General features: G+C 47.3%; 1 protein-coding gene across 1 annotated transcript in view; it reads right to left on the reverse strand.

The window, feature by feature from the left end:
• Window positions 1–7317: 7317 nt before the first annotated feature.
• Tunar (TCL1 upstream neural differentiation-associated RNA) overlaps window positions 7318–18416 on the reverse strand; it is a 47168-nt gene continuing 36069 nt past the window's right edge. The window contains exon 2 of the mRNA XM_055593012.1: window positions 7318–9919. Within this exon, the coding sequence (XP_055448987.1) occupies window positions 9734–9919 (186 nt within the window). The 3' untranslated portion in view covers window positions 7318–9733. The remainder of the gene's footprint in view (window positions 9920–18416) is intronic.

The raw sequence follows: 18416 nt of genomic DNA on the forward strand, positions 1-18416 counted from the left end.
TCTCAGGTCTTAAAAATGGCTCATATGGTACTCACTATGAACCATCACCACCATCACCGCCATCATCGCTATCACTACTGCTGCCACTGCCAACACAACCATTACCACTCCCATCACCGCCACTACTATCATTGAGATCACCACGCAACTACCGTCATCACCATTAACACCACTGCCATCGCTGTGTACGATTTCCACCACCACCACCACCATCATCACCACCACCACCACCACCACTCTCTGCCTTTCTTGGGAGGGTGGGAAGGTCCTGCTGAGATACACTATCAGCACTGACCCAAATTACTTCCCACCAAAGCAGTGCAGGTACTGAGGTTTAACACGCTGCACACTTAATTACCATCTAGTGTATTTTGAGCTTTAACAAATAAACTCAAGTTCGACAGGGAAGAAAGTGATGTTGAGCCTCGGCCTGAACCCTTAGAACTGGACCGCAGATGGCTTTGGACCAGTGCAGCCGGGTTTTAGCCTCTTCTCCCTCCACCAAAGGCCGATAACTAGTAAGGAAAGGAAAGTGATTTATGTTTGGTGGCAGCAGTTCTCTGTGGAGCAAAGCTTCAAATCAATCCAATTCAAGATGTACTTACTGCACACCTACTGTGTGACATCTCCAGCCTGAGCGATGAGAACATCAGAAGGAATTTGGGAGAAGCTGAGTAACTGGTGAAGGGTCTCTGGCTCATACAAAGTAAAGATATTATTTGAATGTAGAGAGATGAAGTCAGGGGGTCTTGCTCATATTCAGAGTCATGCAATCTCCTATTAAGTAACAGTCCCTTCCTTCTCTCCCTGCTTTTACCCAGACCCCCATTTCACACACACTCCCCAGCTCCCTCCTTACTGTGTCTGGCAGGTTACATAGTCCCATGGGACAGGTGGTGCTTCATTTGGAATCATGGCTCACGGGCAGACATTTGGAGGAGTTTATACAAATCTGGGTTTGCTAACAGAAATGCTTATTTATAATCTGACAGCTTGCATGGCTGCCTTACAAAGCCAATAAAAACTCTCCATTTGGACAAGATTCCCAGGGTAGAAAATCCAGTGGCCAACTGTTGACAAAGAAGATCAACGGTATGCTACCTGGTAGGCTGGAATGCCATTCTTCCAGGTAAGGTCAGGAGAAGGTGCCGTATTTTCTTCCAGTAGCTGGAGACGTCCTCTGCAGACGTCACTGTCTCAGAAGCAGCACTAGGAGTCAAGGCATCAGTGAAGCAGGTGATCCTCATGAGGATGGACCTCTGGCCTATAACCTCCTGAGCTTGGCTTTTTGGATGTAAAGGTCAGGGATGGGCTGGGCAATGTTGAAGAGATCCGCACAATAAGGGATTGTTAAGCACAGATTCAGGGGTGTGATGTGAGTGGTAGGGATTCTGGGTTAAACCCTTTGTGTCAGGTGTTGCTGGAGTGTCTGGGATCCTTTATTTGGTATTGCCTAAAGGGATATTGACTTAGGAACACAGTCATTTACCTTGAGTTTTGTGAAACACATTTATGTCATTCACAGTTACCTTCATATATAGCTTAGCTGCTTCTAGCAGGAAAAGCTACAAGGAATATTGAGTCTTACTTGACTGAGTTAAGCATGTTATAGACCAAAGATCCAAGGCAGAGATGGATTCTGTGTGCGTGTGTGCATGCGTGTATGCATGTGTGTGTGGTATGTACATGCTTGTATATATGTGCACACACATGTAGAGCTCACTGGCTGTCATCTAGTGTATTTGACAATTGATCTCCAGCTTAATTTTTGAGACAGGGTCTCTCAGTTTGGTGAGCTCTGAACTTGGAGCTCACCAATTCAGCTAGATCAGCTGGCCAATGAGCTCCAAGGATCTTCCTGTCTCTGTCTTTATGGGTGATAGGGTTACACATGTGTTGCCATGTATGGCTGTTGCATGGGTGCTGGGAATCCAAATTCGGGCCCTCGTGGTCACATAGCAACTGTTTTCCCCACGGATCCATTTCCCCAGCCACCACACATACATTCTTAGTGTGAGCTTTGTCTGTGACACTCAAGCCCCAATGAGCAATGGTTAATTGGAAAAAAACAAGTTTGAAATGTGGGAAGATGAATTCTGTCTGGAAAGCTCTCTGTTAAGCATCTAGGGTTTCGCTGTTGGACAATTTTAAACATGTATGAGAGTTCACATTTTTCCTTGCGATTATGAGTGCACAGATAAAGCATGCATGATGCATTATGAAATTGTTAGGTCTTGATTTCTTGGCGACATGGCAGAGATTCTGAAGGGCTTTAGAAGTCACAGCAAGATGCAAACACCTTATTCAAGACATGGGTGTGCAGCTGGCATTTCCCTGACCACAAGAGGTACCTGTATCTGATCATTCGTCATTTGTATGTCTTCCTTTGTTGGATATTTGTTTGCGTCTTTTGCTTATGAAAAACTGGGTCATATATTTTCATTACTGAGTTGTATATGATCTTTACATATTCTGATTACAGGTCTTTCTTCAGATTAATATATCACTTTTTTTTTTTCAGCTCATGTCTTGATTTTTCAGTTTCCTAATGGTGGCTTTGATAAGTATAAGAATTACTTCTTTCTTTTCCCCCTCCTCCCCCTCTTCTTTTTCTTCATCCTCTCCCTCTTTCTCTTTTTCTCCTTTCTTCTCATCCATTGCTCCTCCTCCTCTTCCTTCCCATCTTCCTCTTCCTCTTCTTCCCCCTCCTCCCCTCCCTCTCTTCCTCCTCCTCCTCCTCAGTTCCGAGAGTCAAATCCACGGTCCTCAGTGTGCCAGCCAACTGCACTACCTCTGAGCTACACCCCCAGTCTTAGTGAACACAAGTTCTGAGTTTAATGACGCCTGGATTATCAACTGAAGTTTTAGGGCGAGCCTTTCCGTGTCTTATGTGGGATTCCTTTTCTACTCCCAGGCTGGGTGGATGCTTCCCTGTGTTTTCTTATAGATTTACCTACGACATGGTCTTTGTATTCATTTTGTACCTGGGGTGAGGAAATGGACCAGATTTACACACGCATCCCCATTCCCCTCAATTGCTTCTACACTGTTTGTTGAAAAGACTCTCATTTCGCCATCAAATTGCACTGGTACCTTTTTGAAAATCAATTGTTCTATCAGATACGAGTTTATTCTTGGATGTCCCTCTTCTATTCCATTGATCTCTTTTTCTTTCCACCAAGCCCGGAACCCCTTGTTAGCTGTAGTTTTAAAGTGAGTCGTGAAATTAAGTGGCATAAGTCCTGGGGCTTTGTTCTTTAAACACCTCTTGGCTGTACTGTAATTCTCACATACATTTCAGAATTCTCTTGTCAGTTTCAACCCCAAAAGGCAGCTGAGTTTTGGAAGGGATTTTTCTGAATGCACGGTTCAAAGGGAGGGAAAACGGAATCCTAACAGTAGATCGGAAATGCTGTCTCTTGCCTGGATATTTCTGACTATTTCTTAGCAAAGGTCCACCATTTTTATGCACAAGACTTATCCATATTTTAAAAATGTATTTTTGGTCAATTCATAATTTCATATTGGCATTTTGCTTCCAGCTTTACGAGAGAAAGGATTTAAAATTTTATCATTAAGAAAACGTTTAAATATACATTCTCTTGTGGATATGCCCTGGGCTGTCTAAGTTGTCCTATCATGAGGAAGTTTGATGGTTTTTTTTGGAAACCATGAGTGAATACCAGACTCTGTCAAACACTTTTTTGCACCTATTGTGTTGACTTCACTTTCTCCCTTTCATTCTGTTAATGTGGTCGACTACAGCAACCTTTCTTCAACTGCTAAATCAGCTTTGTGTTTCTGAGAGAGCCCTCATTTTGTCAAAATGTATTACATTGTAAATTGTGATATGCTAATTTTAAAATGACTTTTTGTTTCTATGCCCCTGATAGCCATTGGTGCACTTGGAAAATAAAATCATTATTTGATTTTTATATCAGTGTAATATTGGCCTTGTGTAACAAGTTGATAATTATTCCCAATTATTTTGATATCTGGGAGCCTTTATGCCCTCCCTGTTGGTGTTACTTCTACTGCACCAGAGTGTGCTGTGAGTTCTTCTAGTGGCTGTCACTCCATCTCTCTCTCTCTCTCTTCTTATAAAAGTGACTAGATAAGAGCATTGAGGAGACTGAGGTGGCTCAGCAGGTAACAATGGCTCCAAGTCAGATGACCCAAGTTGGACCCCCAGAAACCATAAGATGGAAGGAGAAAACCAGCTACAAGTTTGACAAGTTAGCCTCCCACCTCCACACAGAGGCCACAGCACATGCACGCATTCTTGCCTGTGTGTGTGTGTGTGTGTGTGTGTGTGTGTGTGTGTCTGTGTGTACACAGATAAATAATTAAATAAGTGTAACACTTTTTAAAGGTGCCAGGCAGTAGGGACCTGAACCCTGTCACGGAGCTTCGGAAGTACATCTCTGTTTTCTCCATCCTTCTCACAAAGTGGCCTCTGGTGTTCGTCTGGTACAAGATGGTGAGACACATGGCAGTGTCCATCCCTACAGAGGATGACCAGCACCTCCCCCCACCCCGCTCCCCGATGTGTGGTTCAGGATACTCGCACCTCTGCCGTCCCCACGACGGTTTCTGTTTGTTTCCTTTGTGGGTGAGTAGAATTTTGAGCACAAACTGTAAGCCTCTTCTGGAGAGCTCACTGTGCTCAGGCTCCAACATGTAGCTTCCTCCATCATCTTCATACTCAGTGTTTCAATTAGCTGACCTGGACACCATCCCAGGTATGGTTCCACTTGGCTTTGACAGGAAAACGATTTTGCAACGTTATTGAATTTGTTATCATCTCTTAGTGTGAACAAAGCCAGTATATCTCTCATTATCAATGTTTACTTAATTAGGCTAGTTAAAGCATACTTTTTTTACCCTTCAGATAATTTTACATTTCTATGCAATTTACCTGGCATTGAGGAAACATTCAGTGTTCAAAAACATGGAAGATTTGGTCAAAGGTCAATAAGCAATAAATGTTAGATTCAGAACTTGAATTTAGAATCTTTTTCTTTCCATATTTTATTTCTATTTCTTGTGTATTTTTATTATTCAGAAAAAAGAGGGCGTATCCTGGATAAGGAGGACTAGATGGGCTCTTTATTCTGATTTACTGCTCAGACACCCACAGGTCATAGAATTATATGCCAACTTTTCTGTAGAAAAAGGTGACAGGTGAGAGAGAGCTCGGGTGGCTGAGCCAACATCTGGCCTCGAAGCCACGTTCACAGGAGTCTTCAGTACCGAGACAATCTCAGAACTTCAGAGCACAGAGTTCTACTGTGGATCCTTTAGAACTAGGAACACCGAAGCAAACACTTCAGAACCAGAAACAAAACTCAAAGGCAGAATGGGCCTGGCATGGTCAGGTGACGACCTCAGTGGCTGAGATAATGGGTCTCTGGTGGTGGTGAGGGAAGCGGGTGCTGACTCCCGGGAGAAGGACAGCAGTGCTGTGACGGGCACCCAAGAACTGGGAGTGTGACTGTCTTTGGAGACCTCCTGTGGAGTCTGGCAGGTTGAGCAAATTTCCACTCTAGTAGAAGTGATCACACCCAGAAATTCATTTCTGAAGAGATGTCGGTGGGTGGGCACCCAGAGTCACCCTCCCGATTGGAAGTCACAAGGACCGAATGATGCTAGATAGCCCAGTAGAATCCATTTATGACTAATTCACAGGGATAGTCTGTCTGGACCATCCTCATTTATTTAATGAGTGAGAGGTAGAGCAATGAAGAACAACTTTTAGCTCATCCCAGAATTAGGGCTGACTCAACTTTGCGCTTGTCTAACTTTGATTCCTTTACTCCTAAGCAGACAGATGCTACCAAAACCCACTGGCAGTTATTATTGTTGTTGTTGTTATTGCTGTTATTATTATTGATCTACAACATTTAAAGCTATTCTGTCTTTGCCCCTCTGGTTCCTGAACTTGGCTAGGCAGGACATAGAGTAGTACTGGCCATTAGGGGGCCAGGACCTATGACTGGTGTGACCAATGACTCAGGTGTGAGGCCAAGTCTTAGCATACCTGGAAGGGAGGCATGCTTGCCTTTAATAAAGGTCTTCTCATTAAGATATCCCTCCTTGACTCTGTTCCATTCTTCTCTCACAGAAGTAGAGAAAAAAGCATGTCTTCAGAGAGAATTTACAGAGGCTGAATGATTCTGTTTCTTAGGGAGAAGCAGCTATCGTCTGGGGAAGCACATGTAGATTTGTGTCAAATGTTTATGAACATAAAGACTGAGCAATCTGTTCTTCCCATCTGCTTTCCACGAGGGGCAAGTTCCCTTATATAGCGATGCATGGATTTTCCCGATACAAGGTGGTCTTTAGGAAGGAATGCCATGGCAGCAGCTCCTTGTGTAGTGAGGTAGGGGCACAGGGTATGTGAGGAGGACTTTTAGAACAGGAGTCGGGAATTTGGTCCCTCGGTTTTTCTCTTCTCAGGGTGTGGTGGTAGCATTGCCAGCCCGGGCTTCTGAAGAGGCCGTTAGGAAAGCACTCAGATTCAAGATGGACTGTTTTCACAGAGAGCAATGAAAGAGGGGGCCGAGTGGGCTTTCTCATGCTTTAACGCAGATAATAAAAAGAGCCCTGCGCTGAGCTCAGGGTGGATTACATCTAATCCACCTGTCCTTCTCCCGGGAGTCAGCACCCGCTTCCCTCACCACCACCAGAGACCCATTATCTCAGCCACTGAGATTGTCACCTGACCATGCCAGGCCCATTCTGCCTTTGAGTTTTGTTTCTGGTTCTGAAGTGTTTGCTTCGGTGTTCCTAGTTCTAAAGGATCCACAGTAGAACTCTGAGGTGTGGATTACATCTAAACTCTGTTCTGGCTTTTAGAGGTAAGGCAGAAGGGGACAAGTATGTTGGCTATGTTGAGAGAGCAAAAAGGAGAGAGAGTATGATAGCCATGTGTGGGCATTCACAGCTGCATGCACTCAGACACTGCTTTTACGACTGTATTCAGCAGAAGGTGGAAGGCGCTGGAGCCAGAGGGTGGGTGTTGGCTGAGGCTGGGCCAGGGTGACTCAACCAATGGGAGGAAAAGGCTGTGTGTTATTATTTTCTACTAAACAGCCAGAGTGGACACAGGACTGGAGCTATGAAAAGAATGCTCTCCACTGTGTGTCAGCCATGCAGAGGGCAGTTTTATTTCCAGGCTGTAGATTAGAGCCAGGTAGAAGAATGGCCAAAAATTGTGCAGAGGATCTGAAAGATGATTTCCCCCCTCCCTCCTCTGTGTTACATGAGGCTCTCTCTGCCTCAAAGTAAATAAATTAGATTAAATAAATACAGCCATGGTCAAGTTTTATTCAATAAAGTAAATACACGCAGGCTCACAAGGAAGTTGATGACACCTATAGTTTTTTTTTTCTCCCCATTGCACCTTTATTGTTCGCTCAGTTCACTGTCCAGAATTACAGTTTTTCCAGAATCACACAGCCTGGTAGGTAGCGCCCGCCCGCAGATGTCTCTCATATTTCTAACCGCCCTCTCTCCCATCTTTATTTGTGCCATATTCTGCCAGCGTCCAGGGAGTTCTTAGGTTGTTTCCTGGTGTGGGGGAGGGGGAGCGAGGTGTGCAGAGGCGGCTCTCAGCAAAAGGACAGGCTCTCCTGCCATGGTCACCTTCCTCCTTCCCAAGCAGCATCCAGGCCCTCCCTGGGATAAGGAACCGGACAGGCTGGGGCTAGAACATGACTTCACTGGGTGCCAGGTCATCTCCAGGAAGATTCCTGGTCTGAACTGTCCTTCCTTCTTTTATGGCACAGGTGGGAGACTCTCCCTCTCATTGGCTGCTAAGAGGGCCCCACGACTTGTATGCGAAGTGTCATTTCTTTGGTGGGGAAGAGGAGACATCTCTGGCCAAAGCCAGGTGCTCATGGGTATTTGATTTATTAAAAAAAAAAAAAAGACTGGTCCCTTAGTGGAGCCCAAGAAATGACTCCTTCATGATGACATTTAAGGAAGGGGGCAGGCAGATCTCCCCCCTCAGTGTCATCTGAATCCAATGGGGCAGGCTGCTGCCATTTCTGCTCATATCAGAATGAGCCGTCCGCTGCAGCCAGGCTGGAGCTATGTTAGGGAGCCAGGGAGCAGGGGAAGTTTGTAGCTATCCAAGCATCCCGTCAGAGAGGAAACAGCTCTGAGTGGGTGGAAACCAGCTTTAAAATGTGCAGGGGTCCTTTACAGAGATCATTAAGCCCCCTTCCAATGCCCTTGAAGGGTCACTTGTCACAGCAGTGTCTTTACAGCAGGAACTGACTGTGTGCACACTCTTGCAGTGGGGGGGGGTTTCACACCGTTCACATCCCACTGGCTTCCGAAGAGACCCCCCACCCCTAGGCGTCTCACCAAGGAAAGGATGGCACTCTGCACATTGAGCTTGCCCCGTTCCCATTGCTCACGGTCACACACAAAATAAATAAATAAATAAATAAATAAATAAATAAAGAAAGAAAGAAAGAAAGAAAGAAAGAAAGAAAGAAAGAAAGAAAGAAAGAAAGAAAAATCTGATAAACGTGGTTACAGGAGTGAATGAGCAACGCTGCCAGTGAGCTGGTGCTCCATCTCACGGGTGACCTGCAGGCAGGGACACACTCATCTTCCTCAGTAGTAGTCCTTTGAAAACAGGTTGAAAGCTGATCTGCCCTTGGCCCTTGTTCATGCATAATTGTCAGCAAGGGCAGGGCGCATCTAAGGTCTGCATGCCCACAATCCATTCACATCTCTGACGGAACAACAAAAAGCCACTCGACAATCTTGAATCATGCACCAGCCAAGAGCGCGGCTGGCATTACGGAAAAAAATGTCCTCTAGTCCAGCCCTGAGGAGAGGAGAAAGGGAGAGGAGAGGAGAAAGGTGAGGAGAAAAGAGAGTAGAGGGGGAGGGGGAGAAGAATGAGAGCAAAGGAAAGGAGAGAATGAAAGAGGGAGGAGAGGAGAACTAGAGACTGGGAAGGAAGGGGTGGAAGGAAAAAGAGAGGAGGGACAGAAGTGGGGAAGGGGAAGAGCATGAAGGGAAAAGAGTTGAGATGAGCTGAGACCATGGGACGGCTATGGAAAAAGATGTCCTGCAGTTGATAGAGCAAAGCGATTAAAACCAAGAAGAGCTATGGATCCAGAAGCGCTTCTCCAAATATTTGGTTCATGCTAAAAAATAGAGCACATTTATTAAAAATATATATTTATAAACCTTGATATGAACAGGTACACACATCAAGCCAATGAAAAAGGAAAAATAAGTAATCTCCCGTATCAAATAGCTGGAAACATTTGATAAATGGGATGCCTGCCAGTGAGCCCCACCTAGAGCTTATCCCGCTCGTCCTGGGAGGTGGGCAGCTGAGCTGCGTGTGCCACAGTCGTCCTCTTTTCCAGGGTGGGGTGTGGTCAGCACTCCAGGACGAGGCATTTCCTCACCACTAGGGCCAAAGGCTGGTCATTCCAGCATCCGGCCAGGTCCCTTGCCAGAGACACTGAGTTCCTTGTGGCCTGAATAAATTTCATTGGATTCATTGTGCTTCAGAGTGTCTGCTCCTCACAGAAGGGTGGGTTCATTTGTTGACCCATGAGAAAGTTTGAAGGTGCATTGATGGAGCAGTGCGTGGTACGCAAACCTACTGGCCCCCCGAGGTGTGTGCTTACCAATCTATGGACGCACAGGAGCCTTGTCTCGTGGCCATCCTGATGCCGCCCAGGATACGTGGGGCCTTTCATAGAGTGGTGTATATGTACACAAAGATGATGACGATCAGGTTCAGGATGGTCCCAATGATGCCCAGCATGGCCAGCACGCTCTCTTCTTTGCTCTCTTTCTCTTGGCCTCCCCGGTCTTCATCATTTCCACTCGTGATTACCATCTTGGTCGCAAATGTCTTTATCTTCCTCGCCAGGCTAACCTGCAGTGAGGAGAGACAGAGCAGAAGATGGTCATTTCCCAGCTTCCTTGCCGAGGTCAGGTGGAAGGGTGGGGTGAGCACAGGCTTCATGGGTGGGAGTGACATCCAGAGCAGCTAACACAGTCTTGGGATCGATCCCTCTTGGTCACTGAGAGACAGCAGAACATGGGTCCTGGGGTAGAGGGTTTCTCAGCCAATCAAGTGTTTGCCTTGCAAGCTCAGGGGTCTGAGTGAGAGCCCCAGCACCCACAAACAAATCACACATACTTGGAATCCCATTGTTGGGGAGGTAGGCACAGGACAATTCCCCTGAGGCTCACTGGCCAGTCAGTCTAGTCTAACCGGTTAGCTTCAGGAAAATAAGAGATACCGTCTCAGAGGTGGACAACCTTCCTAAGGATGACAGCCTGAGGGTGACCTCTGGCCTCCAGAAACATGCACACATGTGTATGTGCACACATGAACACACACACACACACACACACACACACACACACACACACACACACACACGGATGTCAGCACACAAGTCAAGGATTTCAGAGATGAGATGTTAATAACATAAAGACATGCACCCTGAAGGCCAGGCTTTGGGCCACCCACCCAGTGTAGCTTGCCCTCCCCTTTCCTGTGGAGCAGAAGCAGGCAGCTGTTATAGTCATGCTAAGTATATGAGCGGGGAGCTCATATACTTTTCCGTGCTGCGTCAGACCCAGGAGATGAGTCCTCCTCAGTGTTCAGGAGGGCATGGGGGAGTCAGAGCTGCATGTGCTCTGAAGCTCTGGCTGAGGTAGGGGCAGGAGTAGGCAGGTCTATGAGGAGGTGATTCCGTACTCAGAGAGGCTGTGAGCACGCCCTGTGAGGTGTGAAGGACGTGGCCCCACGAGACTCTCATGGTCTCTGGCAGGAATACGTGCTGGCACAATTGCTCTGGAACACCGTTTGGCACAAGTTAGGAAAGCAAAGAGACATCGTCTAAGCTGGCACCTGCTCCCCCAGCTGTGCACATGACAGAGAGAGAGGGAGAGGGAGAGAGGAGAGAGAGAGAGAGAGAGAGCCCTGCTTTATGCACCTGGAGACCCAGAGGCCACTTCCCCAGCTGCAGCAGCAGCTGTCCCAGCAAAGGGCTGGAGGCTGCCCAGGTGTGCGCCGGTGCCCATGTGGTAACAGAGCCACAGGCTTGGAATATGCCATGACAGTGGGATGGCACAGCTGCAGCTGTCCCGGACAGCATGGACCAAGCCCAGACACGGGGGGAAAGCGCTGCACAGCAGAATGTGTTCAGCCTGCGTCTATCTGTGAAGGCTTCACACAGCAATGTTTGGGCCACGTGTGCTTTGAGATCTGTAACAAGCAAAGAGGGATGGACATGAAATTTAGGCACATGCCTTCCTCCAGCCAAAGCAGCTCAGCAGCCTGCAGAAATGCCGATCCCTCCTTGTGTAGGCTGGGTGGTGGACACTGGGGTGTTCCGTGTTATCACTGTGAATGACATGTTTCTGCTATTCTTTTGTATGCCTTGTGCATTTTCAATAGGCAAGACTAATGTTTATGTATCAAGGTAGTTAGCTCAGCCATCCAGAGGCAGGCAGGGTCAGAGATTGAGACCTTCCCCATCTATTTCTACCCCAATTATACTTGAACTATGCTCACACGTAGAGTCTTTATTGGATGAGATCCGGGGACAGGCCAGATCAGACTTTCTCCATGAGGAAACTGCACCTTTTCAGCTAAAGGCTTTCTGTTGTTTAGAGGATAGCATGGATGATAATAGCTCTATGTGTGCTGATTGGTTTTTGTCAACTTGACACAAACATAGACATACCTGGGAAGAGAAACTTCAACTGAGGCAATGCTCCTATCCAATTATCTGTAGACAAATCTATAGAGCATTTTCTTGACGAATGATTGGTGTGGCAGGGGTGGGGCTACCACAGGCAGTTGATTCTGAGCTATTTAAAAAAGCTGTGTATGAGTCTCAGCATCTGCTCTGATACCCTGCAGGGTAGAGCCTTTCAGAGGCCCTCTGTAGTAGGCTCTTGTCCTGTCCCCAGTTTTCTCCCACTTCTGAGGTCCATCCTCTTTGCCTTTCTGAATGGGGATTTAGCATCTTAGCCAGAGTCCTCCTTCTTGATTAGTTGCTTTAGGTATACTGATTTTTAGTATGTTTATCCTATATTATATGTCTAATATCCACTTATGAGTGAGTATATACCCTGTGTGTCTTTCTCCTTCTGGGATATCTCACTCAGGATGATCTTTTCCAGTTTCCCACCATTTACCTGCAAATTTCATGATTTCCGTGTTTATTTTTTTTTTATTGCTGAGTAATATTCCATAGTGTAGATGTACCACAATTTCTGTATCCATTCCTCAGTTGAGGGGAATCTGGGTTGTTTCCAGCTTCTGGCTATTACAAATAAAGCTGCTACAAACATAGTTGAGCTTATAGCCAAACTTCAGGCAGAGTGCCGGAAATCTTATGAAAAAAGTGAAAAATAGACCTGGAGAGGACAGGGGCTCCACAAGGAAAGCAACAGAACCAAAAAATCTGGGCACAGGGGTCTTTTCTGAGACTGATACTCCAACCAAAGACCATGCATGGAGATAACCTAGAACCCCTCCACAGATGTAGCCCACGGTAGTTCATTGTTCAAGTGGGTTCTATAATAATGTAATAGGGACTGTCTCTGACATGAACTGATTGACCTGCTCTTTGACCACATACCACTGAGGGTGGGTACAGCCTTACCAGGCCACAGAAGAAGACAATGCAGCCACTCCTGATAAGACCTGATAGACTAGGATCAGAAGAAAGGGGAGGAAGACCTCCCCTATCAGTGAACTGGGTGAGGGGCATGGGTGGAGAAGAAGAAGAAGGGAGGGTGAAATTGGGAGGGGAAGAAGGAGGGAGCTACAGGTGGGATACAAAGTGAATAAACTGCAATTAATAAAAAAAAATAAAAATAATAAAAGAAAAGAAAATTGTGGAGACCAAGCCACTGAGCAGAATTCCTCTCTGGCTTCTGCCTCAGTTCCTGTCTTCAGATTCCTGCCCTGACTTTCCACAACAATGGACTGTCAGCTGAAAGATGAAATCGACCCTTTACTCCCAAGTTGCTTTTGGTCACGTATTTAACACAGCAATAGAAATCTAACTAAAAGCTGTGTGTGGTGGTGCATGACTGTAATCCCAGCACTCAGAGAGGCACAGGCAGGTGGATCTCTGTGAGTTTGAGGCCAGCCTGGTCTACAAAGTGAGTCCAGGACAGTCAAGGCTACACAGAGAAACCCTGTCTTGAAAAACAAATATTATTAGGACAATATGAGTGAATAGACACATGTATGTCACTAAATGTGTAGAGGTGCACATACACGCGCATGCACACACAGAGCCCTGCCCGAGTGCTTGCGTGCGCGCATGCGCGCGCGCGCACGCGCGCGCGCGCGCACACACACACACATCACACATGCTCACCTAAACATGCTTCCTCACACATCATTGGTTCTGTTTCTCTGGAGTCTCCTGACTAATGTGCAGATCAAATGACGTCTCAGGAGCTGCATCCCAGGAGGGATCAAGGGCAAATCCAGGTGTTAGGAGTGAGAAGCAACCGTGGACCCCTTCCCACCCCTTCTGTTGTGCACATGGACCCCTGAAAAGCCTGGACCGCACCTCACAGCGCAATCCACTATACTGAATATGGTATACTGTCCTTGTGAAAGACAGCGCCCCTCAGCCCTCAGTGGTAGCTGGAGAGACTGATGATGGATTCTGAAGTTCTATTTTCCTCACAACCGCGGCTTGCTCAATGGGCTTTGAGTGGGTTCTGACGCCCAGAGCAGTCAGGAAAAGCTTCTGTTTGGTCTTTCTTTCTTTGATTTTTAACGCTGTATAAAAGGATGTGCTCTCTCTCTCTCTCTCTCTCTCTCTCTCTCTGTGTAGCCTGGTGTAGTCTTTAGTGCTAAGATTAAAAGCAGAGCACCCTTGGGGCCTCCCTCGGTGACCATTAAGTAGTGTCTGTCCCTTGCTCCCTCCTTTTGACAGCTCTCAAGTGACTCCTAACCCCACAGGCAGCTTTGCCTGGTTTTGAATCTTTTACAAATGGATTCACACAGCATTCTCCCCTAGGAGTCAGACTTCTTCCCCCTCCACGTCGTTTTGCAAGGCTCACCCATGAGGCTGGGTACAGCTGCGGCTCCTCCACTCTCACTTAGGGGCAGTGGTCTTTTGGAGCTACATACCCGTGACGGGTGGATCTACTCTACCATTGAGAGGAGTCGGAGAGGCTTCGGGTTTGGGACTACTGTGAGTAGCACTGCTGGGACCATTCTTGTCCTCATCCTGTGATGCCATACGTCGCTGTTTCATGGGAGAGTGCTCCACCTCTAGCAAAGCTGGAGGACTTGATCAGGGACTTGATCAGGACTTGATCACATTTACCTGCTGCCCCACTCCTGTGTGCTGGGGTGTGCTCGCTCAACACACACCTCCCCACCTTCTGTTACAGAGCATTTCAAAGCAAAGTGCACGCCTGAAGACTCCCCTTAGAGACCGCAGCAGGCGGGTTTTGCTTCTAGTCCCACACCCATCCCCATTCTTCTCTGATGTACGGACATGTGAGTAGCGTCTTCCTAGCTACGTACACTCGGCAGAGGAAAACAGGCATGGGGCATGTGCGTGTGACTTTAGTAGTATTGTCAAATGGATTTTTTTCAATGCAGTGATGTCTGTTTGTTGGCCAGTGAGGACTGACTCCCTTCCCCTTTGATTTTGGCCACTCTGAGGTCCAGACATTACCTAAAACCTGAAGAAAGTTCCTCAGAGACAGCCACTCCTTATTCACTCTGGGTGGAGGGTATCCAAACACCAGCCCCTCCTCTGCCTGGGCCTTTGTTACTTGTCTGCTTTTTTCTCTAGGCTGAGTCCTGGGCCAGGTTCGAGCCGCTACCTCAGAGCACAGTGCCCAGGAGAGCCGTGCTGAGTGAACGAGCAGGTCCTGTGAGGGACCTGGCATCTCCCTGTCTCTGCAGGGCAGGAGAGGGAAGGCCACGGCTGCTCTCAAGAGATGAGATTAGTGTTACCCTCATAACCAGACGCCCATCATTGCAGTCACTCAAGCACAGCAAAGCGCCTGTCAGCGAGGCCGCTTGGTTTCAAGGCTTAATTTAGCTCCTTCCCTGAGTTAACCCCCGATGGTTCTGACTCAGGAGGAATTGGAGGGCATAATCAGGTCACGCGTGTTTACATCCCGAGGACTCTGCGGCTAAGCAGAAGGGAGAGCTGCAGCCACGAAGTCCCCCGTTGTTGCTAGGATTGCAGCCCATCTTTCCCCTATAGAAACCACCCCAGGAGGGTGGCTGGACTCCCAGGGGTGCAACGAAGGGCCTCACTGGAGGGGAGTGATCAGGACATTGTTTTCTTAGGTAATTACTGGGTAGAGGACGGGATGAACAGTGCTGACTGCAGAGCAGGAGGGGCTGGGAGCTCAGCTTGAAAACGAGGGCCGCAGCAGAAATGGAGTCAAAATAAACGCTCCCCCCCACACACAGGCTGCTTCCTGCCCATTGTCTGGGGTCACCTCAATGAGGTAAGGAACATACCCATTACAAGAATAAGTGAAATTAAGGCCATCAACTCCAGGTGGAACACAGATGAGTGGAGAACACGAAAACCGTGATCTTTCGTAGTGAGGGGAAAGAAGTATGTTTGCGAGCGTGGGCTATAGACATCTTCATTAAGACAGAAAAACTCAAACTATGAGATTAACTATTAATTAATCCCGAGGAGTCATGCCCGAGATCCTTGATTAGATACTACCATAAAAAATAAACCACAGAAGCTACAAACTAAGATATATAGACACGGTTAGTGAATGATATGTAGTGTTCTGTGATACATAATATACTACATATTTAGTACACATTTTATATTGGTATCAAACCAGCAAGAAAGTGATAAACACACAATAGAAAAGTGGGTAAAATCCCACCCAGGAACTTCTCCAAAGAGCAGCCACAGAGAAACTGAACACAGTCATCAGAGAAATAGAAATTAAAACAAAGTCAACTACTAGTCAGGAACCATGAGACTGGCAAGAAGGAAAATCTCAGCCCCAGCCACAACATCAAACATGAACAGGGCTGCAGGAACACCGGATACTGGCTTCAGGGACCATCAGGCTGCCACCTTGGAAACCTGTTTGGCATCTTGGAAAGCTGAGAACACTCATCCCTGCTGAATGGCCATCCACCTCTTGGGACAAACCCTGAATACGCCTGTGTAGGAGCATGCCAGGGCATGCCGACAAGATCAAAGGCAGCAGGTTTCCTCTTAGTGTAAGGCTGGACTCTGTGAGATGGCCATAGACCTTTGAGAGCCCTTACACTGTGAGTGGAGGGAAGGCATGAGATGTTGGGACAATATAGGCATAATGTTGAGAGGAAATGCAATACTGCACACTCCAGAAGGGAGGCTACCATTTATATGGAAAACCCAGTACCACACTGTGTGGAGGTAGAAAGCTGATGGATCTGCTAAAGAAAGCACCGGAATAAATGCCAAAGCCAGAGTAGTGGCTCCCTCTAAGCGGATGGAGTGGGTGGGTGCCGACAGATATGCTCAGGTTCTGCTAGTCTCTCCTCAGCTGATGCTGGCCCATGGCACTTGTGCTGCAACTTCATTGCCTGAATATGCTCCTTTGGTTGACTGATAAATCAATTGCTGATGTTCATAAGTGAATTGGCCAATCCATAAACAATACTAAAACCAAAAGTGATAAAGTAGTAGAAACAGCTTTGAGGGTTTATTTGCAGGGGCCAGAGAACACTGTTTTTAAGTAAGATGTGTGCATGCGTGTGCATGTGGGAACCAGAGGCCAACCTCAAGTGTCTCTCTTCCAGAGCCACCCACCTTGTTTCTGGTGCTAAGGTCTCTCATTGGGACCCAGGGTTTGCCTATTAGGCTGGGCTGGCTGGCCAGGGAGTTCCAGGGGTCCCGTACCTCTATCTGCCCGAACCACTGGAATCATGCACACACCCTAGCTTTTTATACGAATACTGAGGACTGAATCCAGCTCCTCGTGGTTGCATTGCAAGCACTTTACCAACTGAGTCAGCTCCCCAGGCCCCCAACAGAAACAAGTTTTAAAACAATAGGTTTTCCAGGCCTGGTCATATTTAGTGTCATGTCAACTGTCAAAAGAAGACCTTCCTTGTCACCAGAAAGAAGGTCACGATTCTGCAAAGACAGAATACTGTTCACAGCCCAGCATCCCTATGGTGCAGAATTGATGGGCCCCTTCCATTGAGCAGACTCAGCAAGCTGGTCCTCGGCTGGGCTGCTCCTGCTGAACACACTGGAGAGTTTTAATCGCTTGCCTAACTGGGATGCCTGCCTTGGGAAATAAGCTACGAGTACACAGTGAGACGGCAGTGCTGGGAGCTGTGTGTGGACACTGCAGGGGATCTGGGAGAGTAGACAGGAGTGAGGTCTCCGTGTGTTCGCTGGAGTCACCGCTGGGCAGAGACAATAAGGATACTCACTGCCGTTCTGCCCGGCATCCTCACTGCCACTCACAGCCTTGCCCAGCATCCATCCGTGCCTTCCTCTAGGTCTCAGCATCTCAGGTTTCCTCTGGAAAATTACCCTCCATCGTGGATGCTGTCAGTCGTGGCACCGAAGGGATGGCCTGCATCTGGCTAAGCTTGCCAAACAGATGGCCTCTTCCTATACTCAACCTTAGGAAGAGATGCAAGGTGGGGCCAGTGCAAACTCTGATTCATCCACACTGATAGCCAAAGGAGAGTCAACCTAGCCACAGTGCCCACTGAACACCGCCTTTGGAATCAGCCCTCTGCAAGGCTTGGTCGCCATCTCCTTGTGCCCCCAAGAGCAACCCCAGACTCCTGCCATGAAAATACTGTTTTTGCTTACTCCACTCAGAACCCGTTGTGATCAATAACTATCCCACGTAACCAGAGAGAATGGAAATTCAAAGTTATTCTGTTTTTAATTCCTCATCTGATACCCAAAAATCCCCCTTAGAGGGCAGCCTGACCTTTTAACATTGCAAAACAGCGTTATCATTTACAGAGTTCATATCCAAGAACTGTGCAATGGGTGAGGTTGCTTTTAAAAACCCGAGAACACTGTTTTTAAGTAAGATTACAGCTTTGAGTTGTGTTAGCCGGATGCAGCCACACACAGCCCCGCAGGGTGTAGGCTGAGCATGCCTGCGAGACCTCTACAGAGCGAACAGTGCTCACCCCATCATTCTGGAACTCACCACCTCTCAACACAGCTCGTCCCGGCCCCTGACAGCTTACTCAGGAACAATCTTCTTTGTCTTAAAATAAATCTCTTCACTACATCCTGCACCCACTGGGGCCATTTCAAAACGAGCCACTAAGCCAAGGTAAATCCTCGTCATCCCAGGTAACAACTCTGTTTTAAAAAAAAATTAGCATCGATAGCTCTGGCTTCAGATACAGCAGG

The sequence above is a fragment of the Psammomys obesus genome, unplaced genomic scaffold (assembly GCF_907164565.1).
Source record: "Psammomys obesus unplaced genomic scaffold, mPsaObe1.curated_primary_1811, whole genome shotgun sequence".
In the NCBI taxonomy this organism is placed as follows: domain Eukaryota; kingdom Metazoa; phylum Chordata; class Mammalia; order Rodentia; family Muridae; genus Psammomys; species Psammomys obesus.